The 27271-nt window shown below is 48.9% G+C and overlaps 1 protein-coding gene across 6 annotated transcripts in view; it reads right to left on the reverse strand.

The window, feature by feature from the left end:
* Eri3 (ERI1 exoribonuclease family member 3) overlaps positions 1 to 27271 on the reverse strand; it is a 133774-nt gene that overhangs the window by 10192 nt on the left and 96311 nt on the right. For 5 of the 6 annotated variants that reach the window (XM_041651835.1, XM_041651834.1, XM_041651839.1 and 2 more), the window contains one exon: positions 16336 to 16435. The exons of the other annotated variant lie outside the window; for it this stretch is intronic. In XM_041651835.1, the coding sequence (XP_041507769.1) occupies positions 16336 to 16435 (100 nt within the window). The remainder of the gene's footprint in view (positions 1 to 16335; positions 16436 to 27271) is intronic. 6 annotated transcript variants of the gene reach the window in all.

The raw sequence follows: 27271 nt of genomic DNA on the forward strand, positions 1-27271 counted from the left end.
CCATCTCTGGCCACCTCCTTAGGAGTCTGCTGTCCAGCTTCCATCTTGACCTGAGAAACTGTCATGTCAGACTCTCCATTCATTGAACTTAGTACGTTTCTCTGTTGTACATTTTTACTACCCATTTCTATAGTAGCAAACTTAACCTTTGAACCATCCCACTCTCCCCTCTCTGAGTGCGTCATTTCTCCTGAGCCTCTGGCCTGTGCATCACGGTACCATGCTGGCAGAGTCCATTGCCATTGTAATGTGGCAGGACCAATACTATAGGACTGGAGTTAATTTTGGTGATCCTATGATCCTTGCTAGTCACTAGGTTGAAGCAGGCAAGTGTTCTCTTCTGAGACACAGAGTTGAGTTTACTGGAAGGCCTGCAATGAGAATTGCACACTTTATGAAGAGAAGTATGAAGGAAGAAGATCTTTGAATTCTATTGGATGTTTTCATCTCTGCACACACTGTCTGGGATTGGAGAAGCCACCGTTCAACCTACAGGGGAGTCAGCTATGAAGACTGTGCTGAACATAGAACAAAACTGGACACATTTCTGGGTCTCTGAGGACAATCCCGGGAGGCCGGATTCCCTTCGTTCCATGATAAATCCCCCTTTTTACTGAGTCTGTTTGAAAACAGATAACCCATGACCTATCTTTTTCTTGCAGCTGAAAGCATACAGCCATAGTTAATCTTCACTGTCAATCTGACTGGATCTGCAATCACCTAGAAGATACACATCTGCGCATAGGGTGATTCCAGAGAAGTTTAACTGAGAAGGGAAGACCCACCTTGAATGTGGACAGCACACCCCATGGGCTAGGGTTCCCTACTGCATAAACAGGGACAGGAAGCAAGCCAGTGAACACTAGTCCTCACCCCTGCCTCCCGACTACAGGGGCAGCGAGACCAGCTGCCTCTGGATCTTGCTACCATGCCTTCCCAGCCATGATGTATTGTGTCCTCAAAGTGTGAGCCAAAATAAAGGTTTCTTTCCTGCCGTGTAGAGTGGCACTTGAGAGGCTGAGACAGGAGGACTGCTGTAGTTTCAAGGCCAGTCCGATATACTGTCTCTCAAAGCATTAAAGGAAGCAAACGAACTGGATTTTGGCAGCTCTTTTACCAGAGCAATGAGAAAAGTGATTAATACACTAACTGATATGAAGTATAAAGGCAGGAGAACAATGGCAGAGGAATGCACTCTGTGCATGGAGGAGATAAGGCAGAAGACACTGCTCCTTTAAGCTGGTACCTTATGTGCTCCTGAAACACTAATCACATTGTTTCTTGCTGTATCCTAGGACATAGGGGATGCTACCAAAAAAGGCTACAGGATTCTAGCTTTGGTGAAACTTTGTGGAAATAGAAGGCAAGAAAGTAAAAGTTAACCGAGAGAGGAATTATGTTTGTAGTTGGCAGTGTCAGCTGACTAGAAGCTCCTGGCTCCATAATCTATGGAGACTCAGGTCTCCTCCTCCATTTTGCTCTACTATCCCAGACGAGAGCTCTATCACACTGTGTTCCAGACGGGAGAAGGAACAGAGAAAAAACAAGAACAGCATACTTCCCTGAACGGTTTCCCTTTACGTGTCATTTCTAGAGTTCCCACAGACCATATTTTTATTTTACTGGCAGAGCTCAGAGGCATGACCATGTCCAGCTGAATCAGAAACTAAAAAAAGCAGGTTTTAGCCAGGCTTGGTGGCACAGTTCTTGGGAGACTGAATCTACAAAGTGGGGGCTCATCTCAGACAGACAGTCTGACAGAGTCAAACATGAGTACATGTTGATGTCTGAGTTTCAGAAGGTTCCGGCTGGTCTGAGGATGAAGAAGGGGATTGATTCCACATGTGTCCCAGGTACTTTCTGACCTAGCAACATAATGGACATCTACCTTTACATCTTGGACATGGTCCATCATGTCAGACTTCTTCTTGTCAATATCCTCTACTCTGACCCCCTTTCCTTCAGCTCTCCTGGCCTGGAAGAACCCTAGCTGCTTCTCTAGGCCTACATGTTGGCTGTGTACAAATGAAGAAACCACAACCTTACAGACTAGATCACCATGAGATCCTCATCAGTCCCTGTGGTACACAAACTGCCCAGGTGACCCCAAGACTCCTGCCTAGTGTGAGCACTTCCCTTTAGGCCTCAGGTCAACAAGTTCCTGCCCTCCTTACAAATCTCAATCTACCAGTCTAGTACCCCAGCTTTCATGCCCAAATGGGCAGATACTTGATCTTATTTGTGTCTGTCACAAGAGGGACCAAACCTGCTACCCCTTCTGAAGCTGATTTGTTCACCTCACCTGGGATCTGGAGTCTAAGCCAGCATGCACACTTTCCAGAGGCCTAGACTTGAGTGTCCTTACTCTTGGATACAGCCCTAGTGCTCTCCAGCCCTGACTCTTTCACCCAAGCTCCCATCTGGGAGCCAGCCTCCATTAAATGGCCCATCCCAGTTGGCTGGTACCAAACTCTGGTTCCTTTCAGAGGCAGACTGCAGACTCCTGATGCTTGAGGTCTCCTTTCCTTGTCTCCCACCTTACAACTCTGCTATCTATCTATTTGTCTATCTATCTATCTATCTATCTATCTATCTATTTTTATTTAACCAATGCTGTCTTCTCTAGTAACCAGGGTAGCAGGGATGGGGCTTCTTAATGAGTTAAATTTTTATTTTATTATTTTATGTGTTTTCGTCTATATGTCTATGTACCACTCATGTGCCTGCTGCCCGCGGAAGCCAGAAGAGGGCATTGGATCCCCTGAACCTGCAGTTACAGGTGGGTATGCACTGTCACATGGGTTCTAGGAATTGAACCTAGGTCTTCTAAAACAGTAGACAGTGATTTACCTGCTGAGCCATCTCTCCAGCTCCTTATGTTTGATCACACTCAGTCTCTGGCTGTGGCTTTGGTGACATTACCACTTCTTTCTATGTCATCCTACTGGCTCCTGTGAGCACTTGTTCTTCCAAACACTCCTTAGATGTGCTGCTCTAAGTTGTCACCGATCCTCTTCTCTTTTTCTCTCCTTAAGCAGAATTATCTACTCTATCCACCCTTGGGGCTTGAGTTGTCCATTTTCCAATAGTCTCTAGGTCTACATTCTCACGACCATCCCTCACTGAGGTAAAAGCAACACTGTTATCATTCTTTCTACAATGGTGTACAATGGTGTATTTTTTTTGGATTTTCGAGACAGGGTTTCTCTGTAGCTTTTGGTTCCTGTCCTGGAACTAGCTCTTGTAGACCAGGCTGGCATCAAACTCACAGAGATCCGCCTGCCTCTGCCTCCCGAGTGCTGGGATTAAAGGCGTGCACCACCACAGCCCGGCTACAATGGTGCATTTTTAAGCCATGACTCTAGTAGCTCTACTCTATCTTCAACCCCTTCAATGGTCCTTCAGTAGAATAGGGAAATAATGGAGACCATGGTCAAACTAAAACAGGGCTTTAGTTAACAGTACAGGGCCAGTGCTATTGCTAATGCCGACAACTGTACTATGATTAAAGATGCTAACAGCTAGGTAAGTGAAATACAGACGCTTGCCTGCAAGGAACCTGTGGATGTAGTGCAGTAGTGTTTGCCTACCATACATGAGGATCTGGGTTCAATCTACAGCACGGAATGAATCGGTTATGGTGGCGTGCATCTAAAACCCCAATACACATGAGGTGGAGAAAGATCAGAATTAAAAACTTCTTTGGTTGCATAGAGAGTCCAGGCCAGCCAGGCTACATAGTGAGATCGTATCTCTAAAAAACAACCAACCAACCAACTAACCAAACAGCCGAAAATAATTAGAAATGAAGGTCAGAGTCAGGTGTGCCGGCACACACACCTTTAATCCTAGCACTTGGGAGGCAGAGGCGCCTGGATCTCTGTGAGTTCAAGGCCAACCTGGTCTACAGAGCAAGTTCTAGGACAGTCACGGTTCTCTAGAGTGAACTGTCTCAACCAATTCATCGCAAACAAAACAAAACAAGAATGAAGGTTAGGCATGCTGGTGTGTAGCTGTAACCCCAGCATTTGGGAAGTCATAAGTTCAAGGGAAGGACTATCTGTAACCTTGAAAGCAACTACCACTTCCTCAGATGGGGAGCCCTGCTGTTCCTAGGAGAGAGAGCATCGAAACCCTTTACAAAGTTTTGGGGGTCTGGTCCTATTTACCTCATCTCTTTCTTGTGTGGTATAGCCCCTTTCACAAGCTCTGCTTCATCTAGAAATCGGCTTCTCATCCGGCACACTTCTCATTCCCTGGGACTCAGCCCTGCTCATTTCCCTGAAGTCTATGTAAGGACCGTTTCTCTGTGTTCCCACAATACCTAGATGGATCCCTTATGACTGCTTCTGTCACCTCCTGCTAGATAATATACCATTTAAGGGGTTACTTCCAGAGGCCCCTCAACAAGATGGGTAGAGCTGAAGGACGGACTGGAAAAGGAAGCAGGGAAGCCTGCAAGCACAGATGAACGTCTCTGCCTCGCATCAACCATTCAAAGCTTCTACACGCCAAGGTTCTGAGTATTAGCCATTGTCCTGCTGGCCAGCTTCTAACGTGATTGAGGTGTCTGCCACTTCCCTGCCTCTGTTCCTTCCTAGTATCTTTGTTTTCCCAAGACTATGCCAGGAGATGACCTGGAAGGACCTCATCAGCAGAGCGGGAGTGGTGGTGCTGGGGTCCCCAGCCCTAAGCAAGAATGCCCTGGAGAGCAGCTTAGCTGTGCCTAGGGACACTGCAGAAAGGGGATGGCCTCCCTAAGCCCAGTCCCACCTGGTAAATATTTTATCCTCAAGCTGCTCAGCTAATCCTTATTAATTTCAATACGCTGCCTTGCCTGGCTCGACTCCCAATGCATTATTTATCCCCTTTGTTTGTTTGTCACTAACAGGTGGGCCCCAGCGGAGGCGCTGACTGGGGACAAGCCCACTCCATCACAGTATGGCTGTGAATTAATCATGAGGACTAATGGGAATCACCTCAGCTCCAGGCACTCCCCTAGCCACCTCTGCTTGTGCTAGCACCCAGGGGTGGGCCAGGGCCATCTCAACTACATTGAACTCAATTCAAAACAGCACATTTTATTTATTATCCGCATGCCCTTGTCAGGCACTGTGCTATGCTTTGGGGATACAAGATGAAAAAACACAAGTTCTTGCCCTCAGGGAACTTATGGTCTAGTGGGAGAGGGAGGCATCAAACAACTTCTGAGCAGTGATCTTAATCACAATGGTGATTAGATGCTGTGCAGAGGGAGTGCAGGGTGCTGTGGAAAAGTAAATAGGGGAGAAGGGGCTCTGGCCAAGGCCAGGAGCAAAGGAAGGCTTCCCTTGAGAAAGTAAATCCAAACTGAGCATTGAAGAATGGCCGAAAGTCAATGAGGCCAAGGGGGTGGGATGTAGAGCTGGGGTTAGAAAGATCACTGAGGTGAAGTAGACAGGTGCAGGAGAGGGTCTGAAGCGTGGAGGTGAGAAAGGTCCACAGCCTCTTCGGGCAGCAGAGCTTAGTGTGGAGGCCCTTCCGGCACACACCAGCCTGTATCCTGCTGGATCATCAGGGTAATCCCAAACAGGATGTTCACTACCACTATCCTGATGTCAACACTCGTTCACAGTACCTGGGCTGATTTCAACTTAGTGCTTGATTCCTGACTTAGTGCTTGTGGCCTCTGAAAGCTGTCTGTGGTGTAAGACCCATTCCTCCAAAGGTTTGATGTTCTGCTGGCTGCTGCTTGTGCACCCTGGAAGCCATCGGAATCACTAAACTCCAAATGTGTGCACATCAGGGAATACAGGTGCACTTGGCCTGGCCCTTGGGAAGTAGCTTATGTGCATCTGTCAGCTCCTTGACGGCTGGGGAGTCCCCACTGATGGGCTGCACGCGGCTCCTTAACCCTAAGAAGGTCCCAGACACAGATTGGAACACTGGAGACTCAGCCAAAAGTGCTTACTTTACCCCCCAGAGAGAATTACTATTGTCTCAGAGGCTCAGTGTGCTGTGGACCCAGAAGACACTGGCAAGTGTTTTCGAATTGAACTGAACAGAGAGAAAGGCCAGCCATCTCCAGCAAGGGCCTTTCGCCAGACACTTACTTCCCCAGAAGTCTTCATAGAAATCTGACTAGGGGGCTGGAGAGGTGGCTCAGAGGGTAAGAGCACTGGCTGCTCTTCCAGAGGTCCTGAGTTCAATTCCCAGCAACCACATGGTGGCTCACAACCATCTGTAATGAGACCTGGTGCCTTCCATACCAGCAGTACATTGTATGCTTAATAAATAATTAAATATTTAAAAAAAAAAAAAAGAAATCTGACTAGGTAAAGGGGCTAGCGCGCTTCATGGACTCACAGCAGTCTCAGTAAACCTGAGAGCAGGGTGTCATTATCAACCCCAAGGAGGAACAAACAAAAGTTCTGATGGCAAAAAAGACTTGCCCAGGACCACTCAAACTGGAAAAGACAAGCCTCAACCTGAATGGGTTTGGCCTCTTCAACATACGACAAACACTGTCTCTGTGGATATTTCCCTAGGGGATCTCTCTTGATGATCAAGGGCCTTACCTCCTGAGAACAATGCTAAAAGCCACTGGCTTATGAAGCAAACACAGCTCTGTGAATGCATGGGCCTCACTGTGCACATGCTCAGGGTTTGTAATTCTATTCAAAGTGGCCACTTGGAAAATCCATATGTCTCCAGGCTCCCCGTACATCATAGTGTCAAGTCTTGGAGCAGAGGCATCCATCAGCAGCTCCGAATGCCATGCATGGTCTGTGTACCCACACTCCTGATCCCACCCTGGAGCTCACTGCTCTGGCTTACCCTGATCTGTTTGAGGGCCCATACTAAACTTAGCCTGGTGCTTGGCCAGCCTCCTTTGCAACCTTCAGACTCAGCCCCTGGCTCCCCGCACCCCAACTGCAAATGTCTCCTTTGCTCTGCTTGGCCTATCTCTGCTCTCTCAGAGCTGGGCAGCCAGCTTGGAGGCAGCTTCGATAACTTGCTAACGTGCTGCCCATGCTGTTCTTAAAAATTTATGACTGTGCAACATGAAAAATCCGGCTGAGGAACCATCATTAGCAGAGCCGCCTCCCTCCCCCACCAGAGCTGCCCTCGTAAATTGAGATTTATGGCCATGGCAGGCAGGGCGGGGGCACATGCAGTGGTGAGGATGTTGTGGGGGAGACGGGAGAGACACCAATGAGGCAGCAGTGGTGCCTGGGGCTCCCCCCTGCGGCATCTCCAGCTCACCACAGGCTGCAGTGATGACACCTCCAAAGCAGGACTGGCCAGAGGTGTCAGCAGTATGAATGCTGCTGGAATCTGCTTGGCAGTTGGCTGTAAGGGGAGGGGCCCAAGCCAATCCTGGCTTTCTTGGGTGTGCAAGACCAGATCTTGAGGTTCCAGGCGCTAAAGCACAGGTTCCTTAGCAGAATTAGGGAGGACAGGGAAGTCAAATCTAGTGGTGAGCATGATCCTTGCTAGGATTACAGACTGGGGTCACCCTGAATCAGCTTCCCCAACTAAGTACCTAGGTTGGGCTTGGGACTGTGCAGCCCACCAGAGCAGCGATTCTTGGCCTCCCTAATGCTGTAGCCCTTTAGAACAGTTCCTCAAGTTTTGGTGACCCCCAACCATAAAATTACTTTCAATGCTACTTCATAACTGTAGTTTTGCTACTGTTATTAATCATAATGTAAATATCTGATAAACAAGCTATTTGATATGTGACCCTGTAAAAGGGCTGTTCAACCCCCAATGGGGTCATGACCCACAGGTTGAGAACCACTGCAGTAGCGAACTGAAGGGAGGCAAACAGAAGGTTATGAGGGAACCTTCTGCTGTCCACTCCTTGGTAGAAATAAGAAGTACACAGAGAGACTGAAGGCACGTGTGTGCAGAGGGCAGCTTCACTCATACAGCCTCCTCACATAGGACAGACTGGGGTCAAAAGAGGTGACCCCACTGCACCCACCCCCAACTCCACGCCCTCTCTTGGCTCTCCTCTGCTCACTCCCCTGCCCACTTAGCCCTGTCAGGCAGACCATTATGAAATTGGGGTTTCATTTACAGACTAATTAAACATTACAGCTTGTTCACAATTACAACGCGGGGATGAGGGAGTAACTAATTACGGAAGAAATGAGCTAACATTTATCTCTGCTCCCACCCTCCCTTTCTCCACTGGCTCCACAATCTGGCTTCTTCTCTGTGGTCAGTACCAGCTCTGTTATTTCCTAGGAGCGAGGAACTAGAAAAGGCTGGTTACCCCCCCCCCCCCCGCCCCACCTGCTGTTCTCAATTATCCTGCGGGTGGGATTTGGCTCCTAGGGCTCTGTGCGAGAAACCCTGTGGGTATGACCAAAGCATGGAGCCTTGTGATGGCATGCGTGGCTATGACAACTGGGGTAGAGGAGACTCTGCTTTGGGGTTGCCAGGATGATAGTACTATTAGACCATGTGTCTTTATCTTACCCATGAGGGGTTAGGAGTGACTGCTTAGATGTGAATGACCAAGTATATACATAGGTGAACCGCGTTCTCACCCCCAGCCCCAGGACAGGACAGAAATAACTAAGTGGCTATAGGCGGTGCTGGGCAAAAGCTGGCATAGGACATGGCCTTAACAGATAGAGCCCATTTCCCGCTGGGCAGCCCCATTCACTCTCCTACCTCCTAACTGGTGTTTCTCTACTCTAGGGCTCCATTGGTCTAGGCTTGGCCTCTGTCCACATGCTCCCTCTAAGGTCCTAGTAGCCTCCTGGGGGCTTAGAGTGCCCCCTGTGGGCAGGAGTCCTGGGGCCCTGCTGGCCTGACACAGGGTTTAATATAGTAACAGTGAGTGTAAGCGTTTCCATCCTTCCTGCCTTTGGGCAGAAGAAGAAAGAAAAGAGGAGGGAGAGGAGGGAGTGGAGGGAGCCGGCTGAAGGGAGGCTTTGAGGCCTCAGAACTCACATCAAACAGCCGGATCTGGGCCTAATTGTCTGACCCCTGCCCCTGCCTTCAATCAGCTCTGCAGCTCCTGCCCGCCCCTTGCCTAACTAGCAGCCATGTTCTCCTCATTAGGACAAGTTCCCCTTGCACACATGTCCTCGGACATGTCCCCAGCACTCCTAGCTCCCAACCCTCCCTGGTGGGAGGGTACTGCAGGGATCCAATTTTGGAGGGACCTCTATAAAAGATATACCCTAGCTGGCCAAAGACGTATCAGCCCTGTGCTTAGGCTACAGGGTCTAGTGTCACATGTTATGACAGACTCCGGGCTGGCTCAGTTGCTGGGTGCATTCTATCCTGTGTGTGTCCTTCGTGTACTAGTCTCACTACCGCAGACACACAGTCCCCATGGACAGGACCTATGTGGCTTTTATCTCCTTAGCCTAGAATGGGGAGATCAGCTTGGCAGGGGGTCAGAGACTAGGTCTGAGTCTATGTGCACAAACTGGGATCTGAAGAAACACATCTGCCCACGGCCCATGATATAGTTAATTCAGTGAATCCAGCTGTGGCAATGGATGCAGTGTTGAGGTGGGGTGGCGCTCAACTTCTATAGGTGAGATCTATAAATTCTAACTTTCTTGTTTTCTCATTAGGCAGCCTGAGGGGAGCGACAATCTTTCCAGACTCAGTTTCCTCACAAATATTCCTGTAGCAGGGTGAAGGCTGTCTGAGGGTACCCAGCCAATGCCAAGGGCAAGAAAACCTAAGTTGTAGTCTAAAAGTGGGGGCAGGGATTTGTCACACAGCGGCTCCAAGGTGAGGGGCAGGACCTCAGCTTAAAGAATGCCTTATGATTGGGGCGCGGGGGAGGGTGGGGTGACGGTGGTGGTGGGGTCAGATGAGAAAAGTCATGAGGAATGGGGTTGTCACCTGAGTACGATGGGCTGGAGGGAGACTATGTAAGATGCTCTTAAGATTAATTCTCAGGGTGCAGGACCCATCCAGGACTTGGAGAGGGAGGGGCTTATCTGTTCTGGGCCCTGACATTGTCTCTCACCTTAAACCAGTGGTAATGACTTGCAAATATTGATGAAAACGCAAACTACAGAGATTGTGTTTTTCAGGGAGTGAAGGTGGGGAGAGGGATAAGGAGGAAAATAAACTGCAATGAAGTCCAGTTATCTCCCATCTGTAGCTGTTCCTAATCCCCTAGCCCAAAGGAATCCAATGCAGCCCCTTATCTGCCCTGTCAATCACTCAATCACCGCCTAGTGCTTGGTGGGCACCACACTCACACACACATGCTCTCACAAACACAGGCACTCCACTGACTCTTGCGCCAACATTCCCGCCCACCCCCAGCCCATTACTCTTCTGAGTAGGAGCAGCAAGCACGCACAGGTCCTGCCAGATGGATGCAATTTGCATAATATCAGCGGTGAAGGCTGCAAGATCACCAGGGGTCAGGGCGCTGACATCCCCACACAGTCTATCTGCAAGTGCTAATTTGGCCAGCATTGATCTGTCTTTCTGATTTCTTTGTCATTTACGTCTGCGATGGTCTGACAGGAGATACAGAGAGAGACAAGGGGAGGCCAAGGCAGCCTGGGGCTAAGAAGGTAGGGAACAAAGATTGTACTCTCACCCATCACCCACACAGAACACATATGTGCACACACTAGAACCTTCCTTCACCCATCAACTCACCCATCTAGCTACCCAATTTTTCTACCTGGGACAATCATTGAAGACTACAGCCTAAATCAGTGGTAAGAACCTGTTCCAACACACATATGTCCCTTAGGGGCCCCAGCGGGGGTCTTGCTCAAGGAGGAAATTGCCAGTATCCCTCACTCCCAGGGACCATCCAGCAGGAAGTGTAGACCCTGTTGGCACCTGGATAATGATCCCTTATGGCCACCCACTTTCTGGATCTTCACTTTCTCAAGGCCACAGCAGAAAGGAGATGGGCAGGGGAAAGTCTGGGGAGAGATACTCTAGTTGTTTCCTTTTGAACACGAAGCTGGCCCTCTCAGCAGGAAAAGGCGGCCAAAACCAAAACAATAATAATGGTGGTAGCAATGAGACATGTTTGAGGACAGATGAGAAGAGGGACATCAAAATCTACAGGGGTCTAATACCAATAATTTCATGACCCTTAGGTCATCTGGAGCCTAGATTCTAGATCCCTCTAGCTCAGCCAGAAAGCTGTGTGCACTGGGCCCACATATTACCTGCAGACTCCTAGGCCACAGTCCTTACATTTTCCCTGTCCTGGGAGGGGCTCAGGGTAGGAAAAAAAAAAAAAAACAGTCAGGGCAGGTACCGTGGTGGAAAGGGAGGCAAAGACTGCAGCTCTACTAAGCAAGAGTTCTCTGTAGAAAGGGGACATGGTCACTGCTAAGAGATGTAGAGGGATTTGAGCATTCCCAGGGGTGCAACACCCCTCCTCCACCTTAGCCTCCCCCCTTTCCTTTCCTGTGGTAGAGCTGGGTGATCAGAAGGAACTCCCTGCTGGGCAAGAGGAGGGGCTGGTGTCCCTGTGTGCTAATCCGGGGCCTGAGGTCTTCACAGAGACCTGGGAAACTTCAAGGAGGGGAAGCCAAAGCTATACTGCAGCTGAGCTCATTAGCCAGCACCCCCCTCCCCACAAGGAGGAGGGCGAGAGGCCCAGTGAGCTTGGCGGCAGAGAAAAGGCTGTCACTGTCCTTTCTTCCTTTTGGTACAAGCGTCTCCCTGAGCCTACGATTCTCCTGCAGTGACACCTCTCACGGGCACTAATGAGATCCATGCCACAGAGCTAATACATTCTGACTGGACTCTGATAGACACCCCACTCGTGGGGGAGACCACAGGCTAGTACTTCTCCCGACAGAGGGACATCCCCCTCACCTGCCAACTCTGCTCTTGCCAAACTGCTAGGCAGCAAGCTCCTGAGAGTCCATTTGGTCTCTGGCCATGCCACCTGTGCCATGAGCCTCAGCACCCCCCCCCCCCCCCACCAGCAGAGAGGCTAAGATCACAGGGCAGGACCACCCAGCTGGGTATCCAGAGTTGTTGCAGCAGTCTGCGGTTGTCACAACAGCGGGTTTGACTGATGTTTGCTGTGCAGATTTCAGAAAGGAAAGAAGGAAGGGACCCAGGTTCTGCTGCAGAGAGCCCAGTATGGAGGACTCAGGCTTTGTGTGTATGTATGCGTTTATGCGTGTACTTGAGTGTGAGTCGCTACAGATTGAACCCAAGGGCCTTTTTCATACTAGACAAGCGCTCTACTGAGTTATATCCATAGCCGAAAGGACACAGTTATTGCCTACACAAATGATATCAGGATAATCTGCATACTCCTAATACTAGGGCCTGGAAGATCGGTGAGACTCCCTGGGCCAAGAGGGAGAGAGCAAACTGCAATCAGAGTAAGAACTCAAGGAGGTCAGAGGTCAGCAGGTGCAGTGCCCTGGCCTCAGGGCAAAGTGGCTTCAACAGATCTGAAGGAGGCAGTGCTGGCCTTCCTTTCTTCAGCTGTTGCTGCCCAGGCTTGTGAAGACCCATAAGGGTCACATGACTTTAAGAAAACTAGGAAAAGTGAGTGTCCAGGCTGGGCTAGGAGATAGTGGCTGAGGTGCTTTCTCTCAAGCACGAGCATCTGAGTTTGATTCCCAGAACCCAGGTTTTTTGTTTGGTTTTAAGTTAAAGCAATAACAGTTCAATACTAAAAGGGCGCAGGATTGAGAAGCTGGGCTGTGTCCTTGGGTATTTATTTAATCCTAGATCCTTAGTCCAACTGGCTGTGGGACCTTAAGCAAGTCATTCAACTGAGCTTCTGTTTCTTCATCTCTAAGAAGGGAAAGTGATGCCTACCTTCATATGATTGTTGTGGAAATTAGTTTATGTAAAACAAAAGGAACACTTGTTGACCCTCTGAGGAAATGAAAGAAAGTCAGACCACTCAACAGCTGTGAGGCCGTCCTGTCTCGGAGACAAGCTAATTGGGGTTCCTGACAGAGCCACACAGTCTTAGAAGTTAGCAGATCTGCATTTAACAGCTCTGCCACTATAGCCCTAGCTTGTACATCAGGCTCCCAAAGCCAAAGCCACCTCGATCCTGCTAAAATGTCTTGCTCACAAACCTCCAACGCCTTTCTGCCCAGTATTCTAGCATCTCTAGACCCTACCTTTAGCCACTCCTGAACTTCCATCTCCTTCTGTCTCCAGTGCCAAGCTCAAAATTCTACCTGAAACATCTGTGGATACTAGGAGCCATGGCATCGATACCGATTCACTCTCAATTCTTGACACACAGCAGATGAAGGCACGCAGTTAATGACAAAAGGAAGTTTCACCTGGTTCCTTGCCCCCATTCTCAGTACTGCCCTGGCTCTTTTTTCATGCCTTTCTTTTGGCCTCCCTGCCCTGCGGACTCTCCCTCAGTGTTCCCCACACAAACCAGCAGACCACTCTCAAAACTCATGTCAGGCCAAGTCCCTCCCTTCAGACACCTCAAGATACACATCTGACTGGTCTTCCCCCCCTATTCAAGTCTATCTCCCTGTCACCCCGCCCCTTCAGCCAATCTGCCTCCTTGTACTGAGCACCTCCACATCATCAATGTCATATCACCACGGCACTGTGGAAGAACCAATCAGAGCCTGGAGATGGCTAGGTGGTGGGATCTGCACAATTCTTGTCCAGCCTCACCCTATGCTGCCTCACCCCCCACTCAACAATATGCATACCATTCCCTACTCCAGCCTGGCAGCTCCTCATACAGTTAATTAGCACCATGTCACTGAGGACCAGCCTGAGTGGCCAGTGACAGGAGATGACCCCTGACCCCAGGGCTGGGAAGCAGTCCACATCAAACTCTTACAGCGCGACCCTTTTAGCACGCACAGTAACTCGGGGCACCGCCAGCTGAAGCTCATTAAAGCTGTCTCTTTGGTGCGAGGGCCATTAACCTCACTGCTCAAAACCCACGCCTCCCCTCCCTGCCTCTCCCAGCCCAATTAATGCCCTCTATCCTCCCTCCCTTCTAAACACCCTCACCCACACCTCAGAGCTAGCCAGGAGCTGGCAGGGCTGCCCTCTTCATTCAGATTGCAGAGACTAAGTGCCAAGAAGGGCCAGTGCCCTGGCAGCCTCTGACATTGGCAAAGCGATGGAGAGGGAGCTTCCTGAGCATGTACCTTGAGATGGGTCTCACACAGGCCTTTCCCTGGGCTGCTCACTGGTCCCTCCAAGGAGCTGGCAGCCCTGCCCCTCAGTTGAGTCTCAGGGTTTTGCACAGTAAAGCCAGAGCTATTTCTGCTTCACTGTTACTCAGAGCTGTGAGCTGCCCCACTGGGCCAGAGAGAAAAAAAAAAATGTTCTTTAAAGACCAGGCCACCCCAGGAGTCCTAACCCAGGAGAACAGACAAGGGAGGGATCACAGAGCCTCAAGAGGCAACAAAGACTGGCAAGAGGGAGCTATACCCCTCACAGATATACCCTATTCCAGACATACAGAAGCAGGACACTTAGGCCAAAGCTGTGGAAGATGCCTACCATAGTCCTGTTGTTCTAACCAAGCAGCCATCAGACTCCATTGCTGCTGGTCCTCCTTCCTTGAATGAACGCATGCCTTCTCAATGGTCCTATCTCCTGAGCCTCTCCGGGTTCCATCCCTCTTCCACTGATTCATTTACTCACCAGCTTCTCATCCAGCCAGCTGCAAGATTTTACTGAGCTAGCTCTGTGCAGCACGAACTGCTGCACTGATTCTGAATCAGAGCTCTGATCATATCATTCTTTCATCTTCCAACATCCCCTCTAAACCTTACTTTGGGGAGGGAAGAATCAGCTTCTAACCAAGCACTCAAGGCTCTGCATCTAGCTGTTTATTAAACTAAACTTTCTATTCCGGGCTTAGGGTATTACTTGCAGATGTCTAAACTTGTCTTCTTAATACACTTTCAGGTCTTCAGGCATTCTTTGTACACACACTTTCTCTGCCTAAGTACTACTCCTTTCTTTTTCTACCTAGAACATGTATTTACCCTTCAAGGATCCCACCTCCAGAGTTTTTACCTAGTGGATTTCCAGCTGAACCCTCAAGATTCATCACAGCAAAGAACAGTAGTTACGGCAGGATACCCCAGAGCCCCAGGCTTCTCCCCCTGCTCCCTAGGACTGATAAAGGGCATCCCAGGAATCACTACAGTGTAGATGATGTAGGAACAGCCTAGGCAAATGAGAAGAACAGGGAAATCTCCCTGATGGCAATCCAGATGTTTCTGCCACACCAGTTGTACACCTGGCAGTCAAGTGTGCATTTCAGGCTCTGCCTCCTCAGGATGTTCAGCACCAACTGGGCACTGACAGATGTGGAATGGGTAAAGAGCAAATTTGTAGCAAGTGGCTGGGACCTTCTATAATTCTGATGTCGCTAGCCCCTACCAGTGACACCTTGCCAAAAGTAATAAGGTTCTAATAAGGTCATAATGCCACCCTAGATCACCCTGGCTTCATCTCCTAGAACAATGCCTAGAGCTGGTCATCTGTGTTCCTTGGAAGCATCCACACACATACACACAAAATAAGAGACACAGAAAGACTTTCTTCCGGCAGATACACACACAGGTTGGCAGTTGTTTCCATGATCAGACACACATGCTCTCAAATAAACATGGATGTATTGTTGGACAGGCATATACAAGGATGGGCACCTTATATCAGTCATACAGATATACATGCAAGATGTCATACACAGACACATGTTCACACCGATATACACAAGCTCACAGAGCTGCCAACTATGTGGAACTGCAGCCATTCCAGTTTCTCCCCGAGTGTTACCCCACCTGTTACCCCAAGTGGCCCCTCCCAACCCAGTCACTGCTCAGTAGAGGCTGCTGCTCCTGCAGGGGAGTCAATACCCTGTGGACGAAGTCATCGGTCAGAAGGACCTAGACTAATTAAAAGCTGGTGAGGTTTAAATAATTCATCTCCTTAACTCCCATTGATCGTCCAGTTTAGTGGCCACAGACTTGAAACAATATTAAACAGCCTTCTCCAGCTCCACAGGGGGTTGGGTAAGCTGACATATGCCCATATCCCTGAAGACACTGCCCACTAGGGATACAGGCAATAGGGACAAGGGACAGCATTTTGAATCTAAGGCCACCTGTGACTCACCCAAAGTCTATATTCCAGTCTCCTCTGAAATGTTTTGAGAGGTCCTTTCCAATTGCCCCAATCCATAATATCTTCCATCTGCCCTCCCTACCCTCCTTCCCCCAGCCAATGGTGAGAGCCTTCCGTAAGGGTGGAGTACTGAATGATACATGGAAACCCTCTGTTTGCCAGGGGACTGAGGCATGCGGGCAGGGGACTGACAGAACTGCCAGGGGGATTTGTGGAGGGACTGACCAATGCCGCTGTGGGGCCGGCCTATGTGTTGCAGGCTGAGACCCTTGTTCATGTCTAGTAGTCCATTCTTGGGCCAGCAGCCCATGGCGAAGCTGTAAGCCTGGAAGACAGGAGGCAAGAGTTGTTAACAGAGGCCCTGGCCCACTGAGCAAATCCCACTCACCAAGTCTTCCCCCCAGTCCCCACTTCTTCCCCTCAGGCACTTGTAATACCACCTCATTAGAGTCCCTTACCATGTTCCTTTCACTTGAGTTCCCCCCCCACCCACCATAAAAACCCCTTTCTTCTCCAAAGTCTTCCTCCTGGGCTTTCCCCTTCAGCACCTGCCATCCTTCCTGGGAGCCCCTTGCAGGGCTCTTCTTTGGAAGTCTGGCTTGCTAAGGTCCTCCCCTCATGGCAGCATCTCCTTCACCATACACCCTCCACAGATTCCCATCAAGAACACAGCTGTGCTGGGCTCCCTCCCTTGATATTACTGTCACAAAGTCTTTTCAGGTAGAATCCGGGAGATTAGTGATTCCAAATCTCGTTCTACAGACAGGATAGATGAAACAGGGACTGGCCAATACCATGCCTGAGGTCAAGTTGCTTTTGATTCTGAACAGGAAAGGCTGTAAAAGGCTGTGAGTGCAGTGCGGGAGCTCAATGAAAGGGGAGTAAGGTCACCAGGTCAACTCAAGCAAGGGAAGTACAGGGTGGTGGTGTGTGTGTGTGTGTGTGTGTGTGTGTGTGTGTCTGTGTGTGTGTGTGTATTCTGTTGAAGGTCAAGTGCTCACTTATGCATATTCAAAGCGGCCACCCATTGATCTGTACTTAATTGTTTTCCTGGGGTTGGGGAAGGAAGTGCTGGGGGCATCGATCTGCTCAGGTCCCCAGCAGTTCCACTGCTCCCCCCATCCTCTATCACACCATTTGGCCTCCAGCAACTTCCATCTGTGGGGAACACGGGGCAGGACAGAATCTGCCTTCCCTCTCTGGGGACAGGACCAGCAGCATCTTCCCTCACTGGCATGACAGGCCTAAAGTCACAGATGAGGAAACTGAGGCCCAGAAGAAAGTGACTTTGAGCTCTGTGGATTAGACCTCCATTATGTGGTTGAGGGGGATTTCTTCCTTCTTAGCGTGCCAAAAAAAAAAAAAAAAAAAAAAAAAGAAAAGAAAAGAAAAAGTCCTGGGCTTCTGCCAGCAGGCCTGAAATCAAATCAAACATTTAACTATCCCTTTCCCTTTGCCTCAGATCAGAAGTCACCAAACACCAAGCTGACCTTCTTCTAATGGCAGAAGGTGACAGCATGTGGGACGGTGGCAATGGGGATACAACTTGGGTGAGTTGGGCCTGCTGACAGAACCAAAGTGCCCGCTAGCCATGCTTAGAGAAGCACTGCCACATCCACCTACTTCTGGGCCCAGCAGCTCTCACACGAGGAAAAGACCCAGCCTAGGGCCAGAAACAAGATGTGTCTGTGCCTCTGTGTGTGTGTGGGGGGGGGGTGGACAGTATCTGTGCCAGGGCCCAGGGGCTAGGATGGCAGAGGGCCAGTTTCTTTCATTTCCAGCTTTAGGAACCTAGCCCACGGACACTAGAAGAACTAGGAGCCAATGCAATTTAAAAATTAGTTCTTTCCAAAACCATTTTCCTTGACCACAGTGGGACCAGCCAAAGCTCAACTCCAGCCAACCCTTGTCTACCTTCTCCCAGGTCACAGCTATTGGAGGCTGAGTATGGGACTCAAGGATGGGTTTGGGAAAGAGCATGCTGGCAGAACCAGGATGTGGGCAACAAGGGGCTGCAGGCAGCAAGAGGAAGCAGACAGACATATAAGGGGCATAGTCAGTGGGTGGGCACAGCTGGGGGAACTGCTGAGCATGGCCAGCTGAGGCTGGAGCGCAGTGGGCCAGAGAGCAGTGGCGGCTGCCTTTCAAGTACTTTAAAATCACTTACAAAGGCCGGATTAAACGATCAGAAATTCCATTTAATAGGACAAATAAAGAAATAACAATCTACTCTATCAGCCTGGAGAAGGCAAGCTGGATGGGTTTTTTTTTCCCCCTTGAAAAAGGAAAAAGGGAAGGAAGGGGGAAAAAAGAAGGATAATGTGTGTTTACTCAAGCAAAGAAAAAAATATTTAAGTGATGTCGGGGAGAAGATTGCAGTAACTAGTGAAGAATAACATCGTCTACTTTGCTGTCAAATCACACCCGAATTTCAGTAATAGATTCTCGGCTGACACTCAATTCAATTCGAAGGTGATCCCGCTTTATCCCAGCCCATCAAATATTAAACACTTGCATTAGCAGGTGCTGCCGCTTCCCGGCTTAAAGCGGCGGGCGGCAGGCGGCAGGGCTGTGGCGGCCCCTCCACTCTGCTTGCGGCTCAGGGACAGGGCATGTTAACGTTATCTGCACGTCATCCTGAGCCTTATCACAGCTAAGCGGCAAGACCACTTCAGATAACATTAGATGCTTGCCCCATACGTCACCATGATTAGATTATTACTGTAATTATGACTCCCCAAGATCTTCCCAGGCTAGGATGTGTAAAAGGGGGGTGGAGGGCCAGGCTGGAACAGGGCAAGCCAGAGCCCTAGGCGGGAGAGAAGTAGCAGGCAAGGTGCAGCCTGGTCCCGCCTGACGGATGCCTTTCAGGAAGGGCAGTGTAGCTTGTCAGAGCAAGGGTGAGATGAATTGGCGTCTCCACTGTGGCTGCGGTGTCGTGCTGCAGTTTCATAGTCCTAGATAAGGCATGATAACCAACTGCTGCTGAGACACGGCCTCATCCAGCACTTCCTCAGGGGGTATGGGCCAGGAGGAGGGGTGGCATGTGCACATGGGTCTGCCAAGCTCCTAATAAGAGGGATTTAATTTTTACAAATGCTGCTTCCAGCGGGGCCTTCATATACCAGCCAAAGTCCAAAATGATATTAAAAACGGTTAATTAAAACTGCTCTCCTTCAGCCTGGGATTCCTCCTGCTGCCCCTGCTGAGAACACTTGCACATCTCCCCCAGAGCTTAACCTTCTGACACGGCCACCAGTCTCACAGAAGCAGCCTAGGCACAGCACCTCAAATCTGCCCCACCCCCAGCAAGAAAAGAAAACAAAACAACTCTGTCATTTTAGCTAGCGGTCACAGTCACAGGAAACAAACATAAAAGGCTCTTCTAGCAAAGCAACCTGTGTTCCCATCCCTGTGTACTCTGGACCTCACATCTGCTGTCCCTCTGCACCTTGGTGCTCCCTTTTGAACCCCGCCCCCCAATCCGGGACAATATCTATCAGGGAGTGCCTCAGCCATTCCCTCCAGTGACTGCCCATCCTGCCATCCTCCTAAAGAGACTGCATCTGTAAACAACCTTAGCAGAGCTCTTCCAGGAGTTCCGCTCAGGGCAAGGTATACAAGTTATGTTGTAAGAACTCTGGCTGGAGAGTTGAGGATGCCACCTGGCAATCAATTAGATCAGGAGGCTGAGACCTATGTGAGGCTGGAGGAGGCTAGGAAAGCCTCCTGGAGGAGTGTTATTGGAAAGTCTGAGTACAGCCTATAGGGAGCACTGCAGTCAAGACAAAGAGGAACAGCAGGGGTGGGGAGAAGCTCCCTCTTCTTGCTCCCTTCCTTCAACCTGTGAAGAAGGGGCAAGGGCCTAGAAGCTTCTTAATCTTGATCAGTGTGGGACAAGAATCTGCTTTAAGAGCTCTCTCCAAGCCCTTGTACACGAGCTGTTTACCAATGGTTGCTGCGTCCCCATCAGTCATCAAGGCCCACCTGTCCAGCTGTGCAGTTAGCACCCAGCTCTTGGGGTTCCCAGCCAGAGGGTGGAGCAGGTGGAAAGATGACTACTAAGGAAAGGAAGATGACTTCTAAGTTCTGTCCATGACAGGCACTCAAACACTGAGCCAGGAGGACAGGTGGAGCTGGATTGAAAGATGCTGTACCCACTGAACCAACCCACCCTACCCTGTCAGGCAGGCACGCACATTTCCCTTCCCCTGGGCCGCTGTAATTTCCATGCGCAGGGAAGCAGGTGCCGAGCTGTTCCCGGCTGGCTTTCCCCTCTTGTGGCTCTGCCCGCCTTGGCTGCTGCCCCATTAGCTTAGTGGCCAGCCATCTGCGACGGGCCTGCTGCACAGCCCTGCTGTAGGCGCGGCGGGTGGCCCCCTGTGTAACAGGGAGCTTTGCCATTAGCGCCTTTAATATTCTGACACCTCAGCACAGCCTGCTATTACATGCAAACGCTGATCGCCCTGTGAAATTACATTGCTGGGCCCGCGAAATGGAATCGTGTATAATCAGCCTCCTCCATGCACTGTCAGTCCCATCACAAACACGGCGCCCGGCGGCTTACGGGGGCTTAGCAGCTGCGACAAGTGTATTGGGTTTAATAGATGAAGTAGCCCTCAACGGCAGCAGCATCAGATCCTTCAGAGAGGAGGGAAGAGGCATCAACAGCTGCTCTGGTGTCCCTGCCCACCCATATACTACCTACAGCGGGTGGACAGGGCAGGAAGGGGGTTGCAGACAAACAGAGACTACTCAGTAACTTCTGGAACACCATGTACCAACATATCAGTTCTCTGCTGACAAGGAGAAGAGCAGGCCTTTGATTCTTCTGGATGACTTGTCACCCTGCAGACCCAAGACTAGTGAGCCCTTTCCCAAAACTAGAGACTAAATCCAGCCTGCCACTGTCTTAACACCTACCAGAGAGGAAGGTGAAGGTGTGGAGAGTTGGACAGATACAAACACTACCTAAATGGTCAACATGTCTTCTTTATTTGAGGCATAAGAGATTGAACCAGAGACACTGAAACCGGAAACCTGCATGCTAGTCGAGTATTCTACCACTATGATACACTGCTGGCCGTAACTAGACTCAGCCAGAGAGCTGAGTATCCAGGCCACAAGTAAACACAGATTGGGTATGCGCCATGTGTACTTGGGCACAGCCAGCAGCCCATGCCTTGCAGAAAGCCAGTGCATTCAGAGCTCTAATGTGCCCTCAACTCCTGGGTCCGCACATTTGCACTATAACCTTGAGTGACTTACTAAATTTTTCTGAACCACAATTATCTGTACTATAAAAAGAGATAACATATTCTCTATGTGTACCTGTGGCCACCCAGGCACACCCACTTTCATCAACATCCCCAGATACTTGTGGTGTCATCATCCAAAATGTACCCCACCTTGAAGAATACTACTCTCATCTTTTACAGGTTCAGGCTAACACCAATTGTGGAAAATTATGTTTTCCAAAGACAGTTATATTATCTCCCATCCCATCACCAAAAGTTTATGTCTCCTCCCTTCCTTTGGAAACAGGATGGGTGTCTGTGACTATTTCCACTGCAGTGCAGAAATGCTGCCACTACAAAGCTACTGCAGAAATGCTTAGGCAGATTCCACCCCAGTTGCTGGAATTCTTGTCCAGGCCCTGAGCTGCTATCAAGTAATGAGACTGTTCCAGGACAGCCACATCAAGTACAGAGACTGTCCTAGGGCAGCCAAACAGTGAGGAAGCTCAAAATAATCCTCAGGCAGGCCACACAGAGAAGCCATGAGATGGGATAAAAAGGGAGGTGCCAGCCAGCCCCTAGCTGCTCCAAACAGAGTGCCAGATCAGAGTTAGATGATAGCCACATGAGAGCCTGTGATTTCACATAAATAAACTTTCTAGAACTTGTTGTTAGGACCATTAATTTTAGGGATGATTAGGAGGGGGGTAATAACTGGAAATCTACTACCTACCCTTTTCTGGAAATACTCTGCAGGTATCTTCAAATTCTTCTTTCCTGTAGCTTCTAGACTATTCTCTCCCTGTGGGACTTTATCCCAAATGATCACCACTTTGGGTAACTTCAACATCTACAGAGTAACACAGTCTAGAAAATTTGCCTTTCAATTTATTGACTCCTGATTCTCATTAACGACATTCTACAATGAGCTACTTCCGCCTCCTTCCATCTTTCCCCACAGTCATAACTTGGACCTCATCATCACCAGAAATGCTTCCTTTCTGAACTCTCATCTTGACAGATTCTTCTGACCTCAGATGCCTAGAGGTTTTGTAGTGTCTCTCTTTTTGCCACTCCACCCGCAGTCTGTCCATTCCTTCTGGCTTCAATCCCTTTTCTAGTAGGCCTGGAACCTTGACTCTATTATTTCAGCTATCCATTTCCCAATCTTCAACTCCCCCAACTGCTTGTCTTACACACCTTTCCTGAAAACACCCAACAACAATGCTTTGCCACATTGCTCTTAAGCTAAGTATTTACAAAAAGTCACATTTCCATGTAGGAAGTGGTCACTATGGATCCAAGATCACTTTTGGCACACACTCCATAGCACCCAAACCCTCTTTCCTATTTTCATAAAAGGAATGAAAGCCACTGGCAGAACTCCTTCGAGTATATGCTCCACATTTAAAAGGAGGCTTGTTCTTCCTACCTGCCCCTTGGCCTCTAGCTCTAACAGGAACACACCACTTCTTGCCCACCACCAGTCCCACACTCAAGTTTTGCTTGTCAACTGTTCCCACCTCCTCAGGTTTTTGCTCCATTTTTTCTAAATCTGCAGCTTCAAGTAATAGGAGAGTAGGAGGGGGGCCTACTGGAAAGAAGGGGTCCAGAGGGAGTGGGATGGGGATGAGAGACAGTAATGGGGGAATAAAGCCAACATACATACATATATTCACATACATATATACATACATGTATTTGCATGTATATATATGCACAAAATTGTCAATTTATTTTTTTTCAATAAAAAAGAAGAAATTCTTAGCCTAATCATTTATTAGCTCCTTCCCCTTTACTTTGAAGCATTTGTTTAAATCTCTACTATATTGACAGAACTTCTCTGAGTCCCAATTTCCTCTCTGAAAGACAGTAACAGCTTCAATTTCATTGAGCTGCTGGGAGGATTGAGTTAGTATATAAGATGTTGAAATGATACCAGGCTCCTTGCTATCCTTCCTTTTTTTAAAGTCCCTATTTATTCCACACTTCTATTCATCTAGAGCCCATCTGCTAACAATTAAATTTCTCAAAATGGTCTCCCCTCACTTCCACTGCCCTGCCCACCATTTCCAAGCTCCCTGTGATTGCTTTCCATTGCTGTTATGGCACTCAGCTCCTGCTAAGCCCAGCATCCTCCCCTTGCTGCCATTGCTCATGGATAGCTGCAGGTTCCTTGCTGTCTTCAGCACTCTATCTGTAGAACCCTTTCCCCTGTGCTTTCCCCGGCATTCGGCTCTCAGTTCCCCTAGCTCTGCCCTGGCCCTCACACTCCTGCAGTGTCCTCTGCAGCTGGCCATCTAGTATATGATATATTCTGTTCTCCTTTCCTAGCTTTTCCTAGTTGCTGTCACTCTCCTATGGGGAGTCCCTCAACTCCTTTGTCTTCAACCTGTATTTCTTATTGCTACCTAAATGCCAGACACATGTTACTTACTTACCCTTTCCATGTGGACTTCACACATGTATGTTCTAAACATACTTCAACATTTATCCAAGCTATTCCTTCTCCTGGGTTCCTAAAACACAGTGTAGCCCACCAAAATGGTCTGCTAAGCCAAAAACTAAGAGTCAGCCTGGATCTCATTATCTTCTTTACTGTCACCAAGTCCCGTGATTGCTGCTTCGTGTCTCATGCTTACTCAAGCAAGGGTAAGCACCCCCCAGGATGCCCTCTGCCTTTGCCTTCTTTTTCTTTCTATTTCAACACTCAACTCAAAAGTGCCTCCCTTTAGTCTTTCCTGACTCATCCTGACTCTAAATCCACCTACAGTCTGAACAGCACCTATGACATTAGAAGGCTTTACCAATCTACTGCAAATCTGGAGACACCTAAGAGCAATGGCTATACTGTTATCTCCTGATGTTCCACCAATAAAAGAGGAAGGAAAGCAGGAGGCTTCAACTCTCACCTACCCAGGATCCTTCAAGAACCATCTGTCTTCTTACTCAGCGGAACGGCAACCCTTTAGCCATTCTTGGAACTGACTGCGTGAAAACAACTCCTGCCTCCCTTCTCCTTTCCTGAGAAGTAGCTTTTCTTCAGCTATGGGGAGCCCCATTCCATTCACTGGGCCCAAAAGAAGCATGGCCAGCATGTGTACAGTGGCAATGGAATGGGCTCTTGTGTCAGGCAACAGAAACTCAACCTCCCCACGCCTAGCTGGAATGTCTGCTGGTGCATTATGCTCTCTGGCTTACCAACGCATGTCAGGGGCCTTGCAGCTGCCTCCACCTCTGCCCATCAACGGAACTTAAGCGGAATAATTAGCTTCTCCATGTGCTTGACCTTACACTGCCCACATGATGACAGATGCCTCTTGTGTGCTGGATCACCACGACAGCAAGCGCAGGGGTTGTACCAAAGGTCTATGTTCCACAGCATTTGGTACTGGAGGTCCAAGGATGGAAAGACAACTTGCCAGCTCAGTTTGATACCATTAGGGTCCTGAGTACTTTCAGAGGGAGTTAACTTGCAGCATCAGAGGGGACTTGGGGACACCAAAGTTTATGGGAAGGGAACAAGATAAGATGCTCCTGAGTTATGCTGCCTGGGCCCCTGCAGAGGAGGCTACCTGTCCAGAGCTACCTGTGCACTGCCGTTGTCTAAGGCAAATAGGTCAGCAGGAGCCACCTGCCTGGAGTGAGAGCCACATCGTGAGTTTTCTTTGTTTTCATTACAATTTCCTCTCTCACTGCTTCTTTTTAGCTAGCCCTTTCCTCCCTGGGGTGCTGGGGATTGAATGAAACACCACCTCCGGCTCCAATAAGTGTATTTCAATTACATCTGTCACTGTATAACGATATAATGATATATCATGTGATATTAAATCCATGGTAATCATATCAGGGATTTTTTTTAATCGTGCACTAATCACATTATTACATCTCTATAATTAACAACAGGAGGTATGGAAATCCAGTTAAGGCAGTAGGCTCACTGTAGTTCCCCCCACCCCCATTTTAGTTACCTCCAGATTAGGGCCAGATTAGGAGATGGGGACTGCAGGACACTTAACAGGCTGAGCCAGTTTCACCTCCCAGTGCCACTGCCATGGGCTGACAGAGATAATCCGACTGAGATCAGGATTCCAGGTTGTAGCTGCTCAGGAAAGAGCCCACACAGAGAGACACAGCCACATAGCTCAGCTGAGACTTCTAGAACTCCTACCTGAACCTGTAGCATCAAGTTTCACCATTGGGGGTATGGGAGTGAGTACCTTTCCTTCAAACCAGCAAGGCTCTCTAAGATGCTTGGAAGACCCATGTGAGTCTGTCTCCTACACTACAATTTCCCCTGCTACTGCTGCACAGACTCCCCTCTGACCTGGCTTCTGACCACTCTAAAACCACTGGGTCCAGCGACTGTAGGTCTTATCAGCCCTGATGACAACAGAACAAACCCAACTCTCCCTAGGGCCATTCCTTCTCAACTCTTTCTCTGTCCTTCATATTACATGACAAGTGGGTTTTTTGATAACCACTGGATTGTTCTCTTATCCCCTAAACAGTGTAAGTTCTTATTCTTCTCACCCAAGCCTAGATGGAGAGAGGAGGGGCTGGGGACTGAGCTTGAACTATGTCAAATGACCGACCCTGCCTTTCCCACCCCCTTTCCTGATACTGAGCTGTTAGGGCTAATTCCCTCAGGGGTGTCAGAGCCAGTCTGCAAAGCAGAATTCTGTGTTTCAAGTCCAAAGCTTTGAACCTGGCATGTAACTAGTCCTCAGTGAGGGGCAGGCATTTTGCTAAGTTTGACTCTCAGAAGTTGGACAAGCCTGAAGATAAAAGAGAAAAATCATGTCCTTTTTCCTAATAAAAAGGAGACACTAATAGCAGTCAGCACTTAGGCAAAGCACTTTAAGTTTCTAAAGTGCTTTCCAAATTAAAATATAATCCTTTATTGAGCGTGTGCCACCACCATCTGCCCACTCTTCACACAGCACACACACCTTCACTTTCTTCCACCACAGGAAAACAGAAGGGCTACATTCCATATTCTCCTCCTTTTCCTGTCTGGACTGTTTTGTTGTTGTTGTTTTGTTTGTTTGGTTTTAGCAAATACTCTGTTAAGTCCTGGAGATATTCAAGTCCAGTGGACTAGGCCAGTGCCCTCAAAGAGCTATGAGTCAAAAGAAAAGACACTTAAACACATTCGCAAAACAACACAATGATGGCCAACATCCGCCAAGAACTTTGGTGAAGAAATGAACCCTAGAAAGACATCACAGAGAAAAACTCAGATGCCTTCATTAGGACATTCTAGGTGGGTGTCACACAGGCAAGGAGCTCGTCTGTTATAAGAGGAGACAAGAGAGTCCTGAGAAAGTAGCTGATTACACGCACAACTGGGGCTGGATAGGATTGCTCAGGAGGACGCCTTTAATCCCACCACCTGGGAGACAGAGAGGGGTGGATCTCTGTGAGTTCAAGGTCAGCCTGGTTTACAGAATGAGTTCCAGGACAGACACCAAACCTACAGAGAAACCTAGTCTTGAAGAAAAAACAAAAAGATTGCTTAGGAAGAAAGGAAGCCTGTGAAGTCAGATGAGGCCTTCAGAGCTGGGGCCCAGAGAACCTCCCCTCTGAAACGGATCTGCCACCCTAGCCACTATCGCCCTTGTCAGATCAGTCTGTTCTCTACCCAGGGGTAATAGAATGGAAGGATCTCGGTTTCAGACACATACTGACCCACTGTCAACATCTACTCAGAGTATACATCTGCCAAGTAATATGCATACATACAGCAACAAAGACAACTCCAATCTCAGAGAGATTTAAGTCTACAGGACAAAGAAGATACTAACTACAAAGCTATGCAAGTGATCATTAATTTGCAGCTATAGAAAGAGTTTCACGAAGAAATATTCACTGTTGTGATGGGCGAGGGCAGGAACAGCATGCCTCACACAGACTGCTGACTG

Source organism: Microtus oregoni, unplaced genomic scaffold (assembly GCF_018167655.1).
Source record: "Microtus oregoni isolate MIOR12 unplaced genomic scaffold, Mior012 000005F_ref0000423, whole genome shotgun sequence".
Taxonomy (NCBI): domain Eukaryota; kingdom Metazoa; phylum Chordata; class Mammalia; order Rodentia; family Cricetidae; genus Microtus; species Microtus oregoni.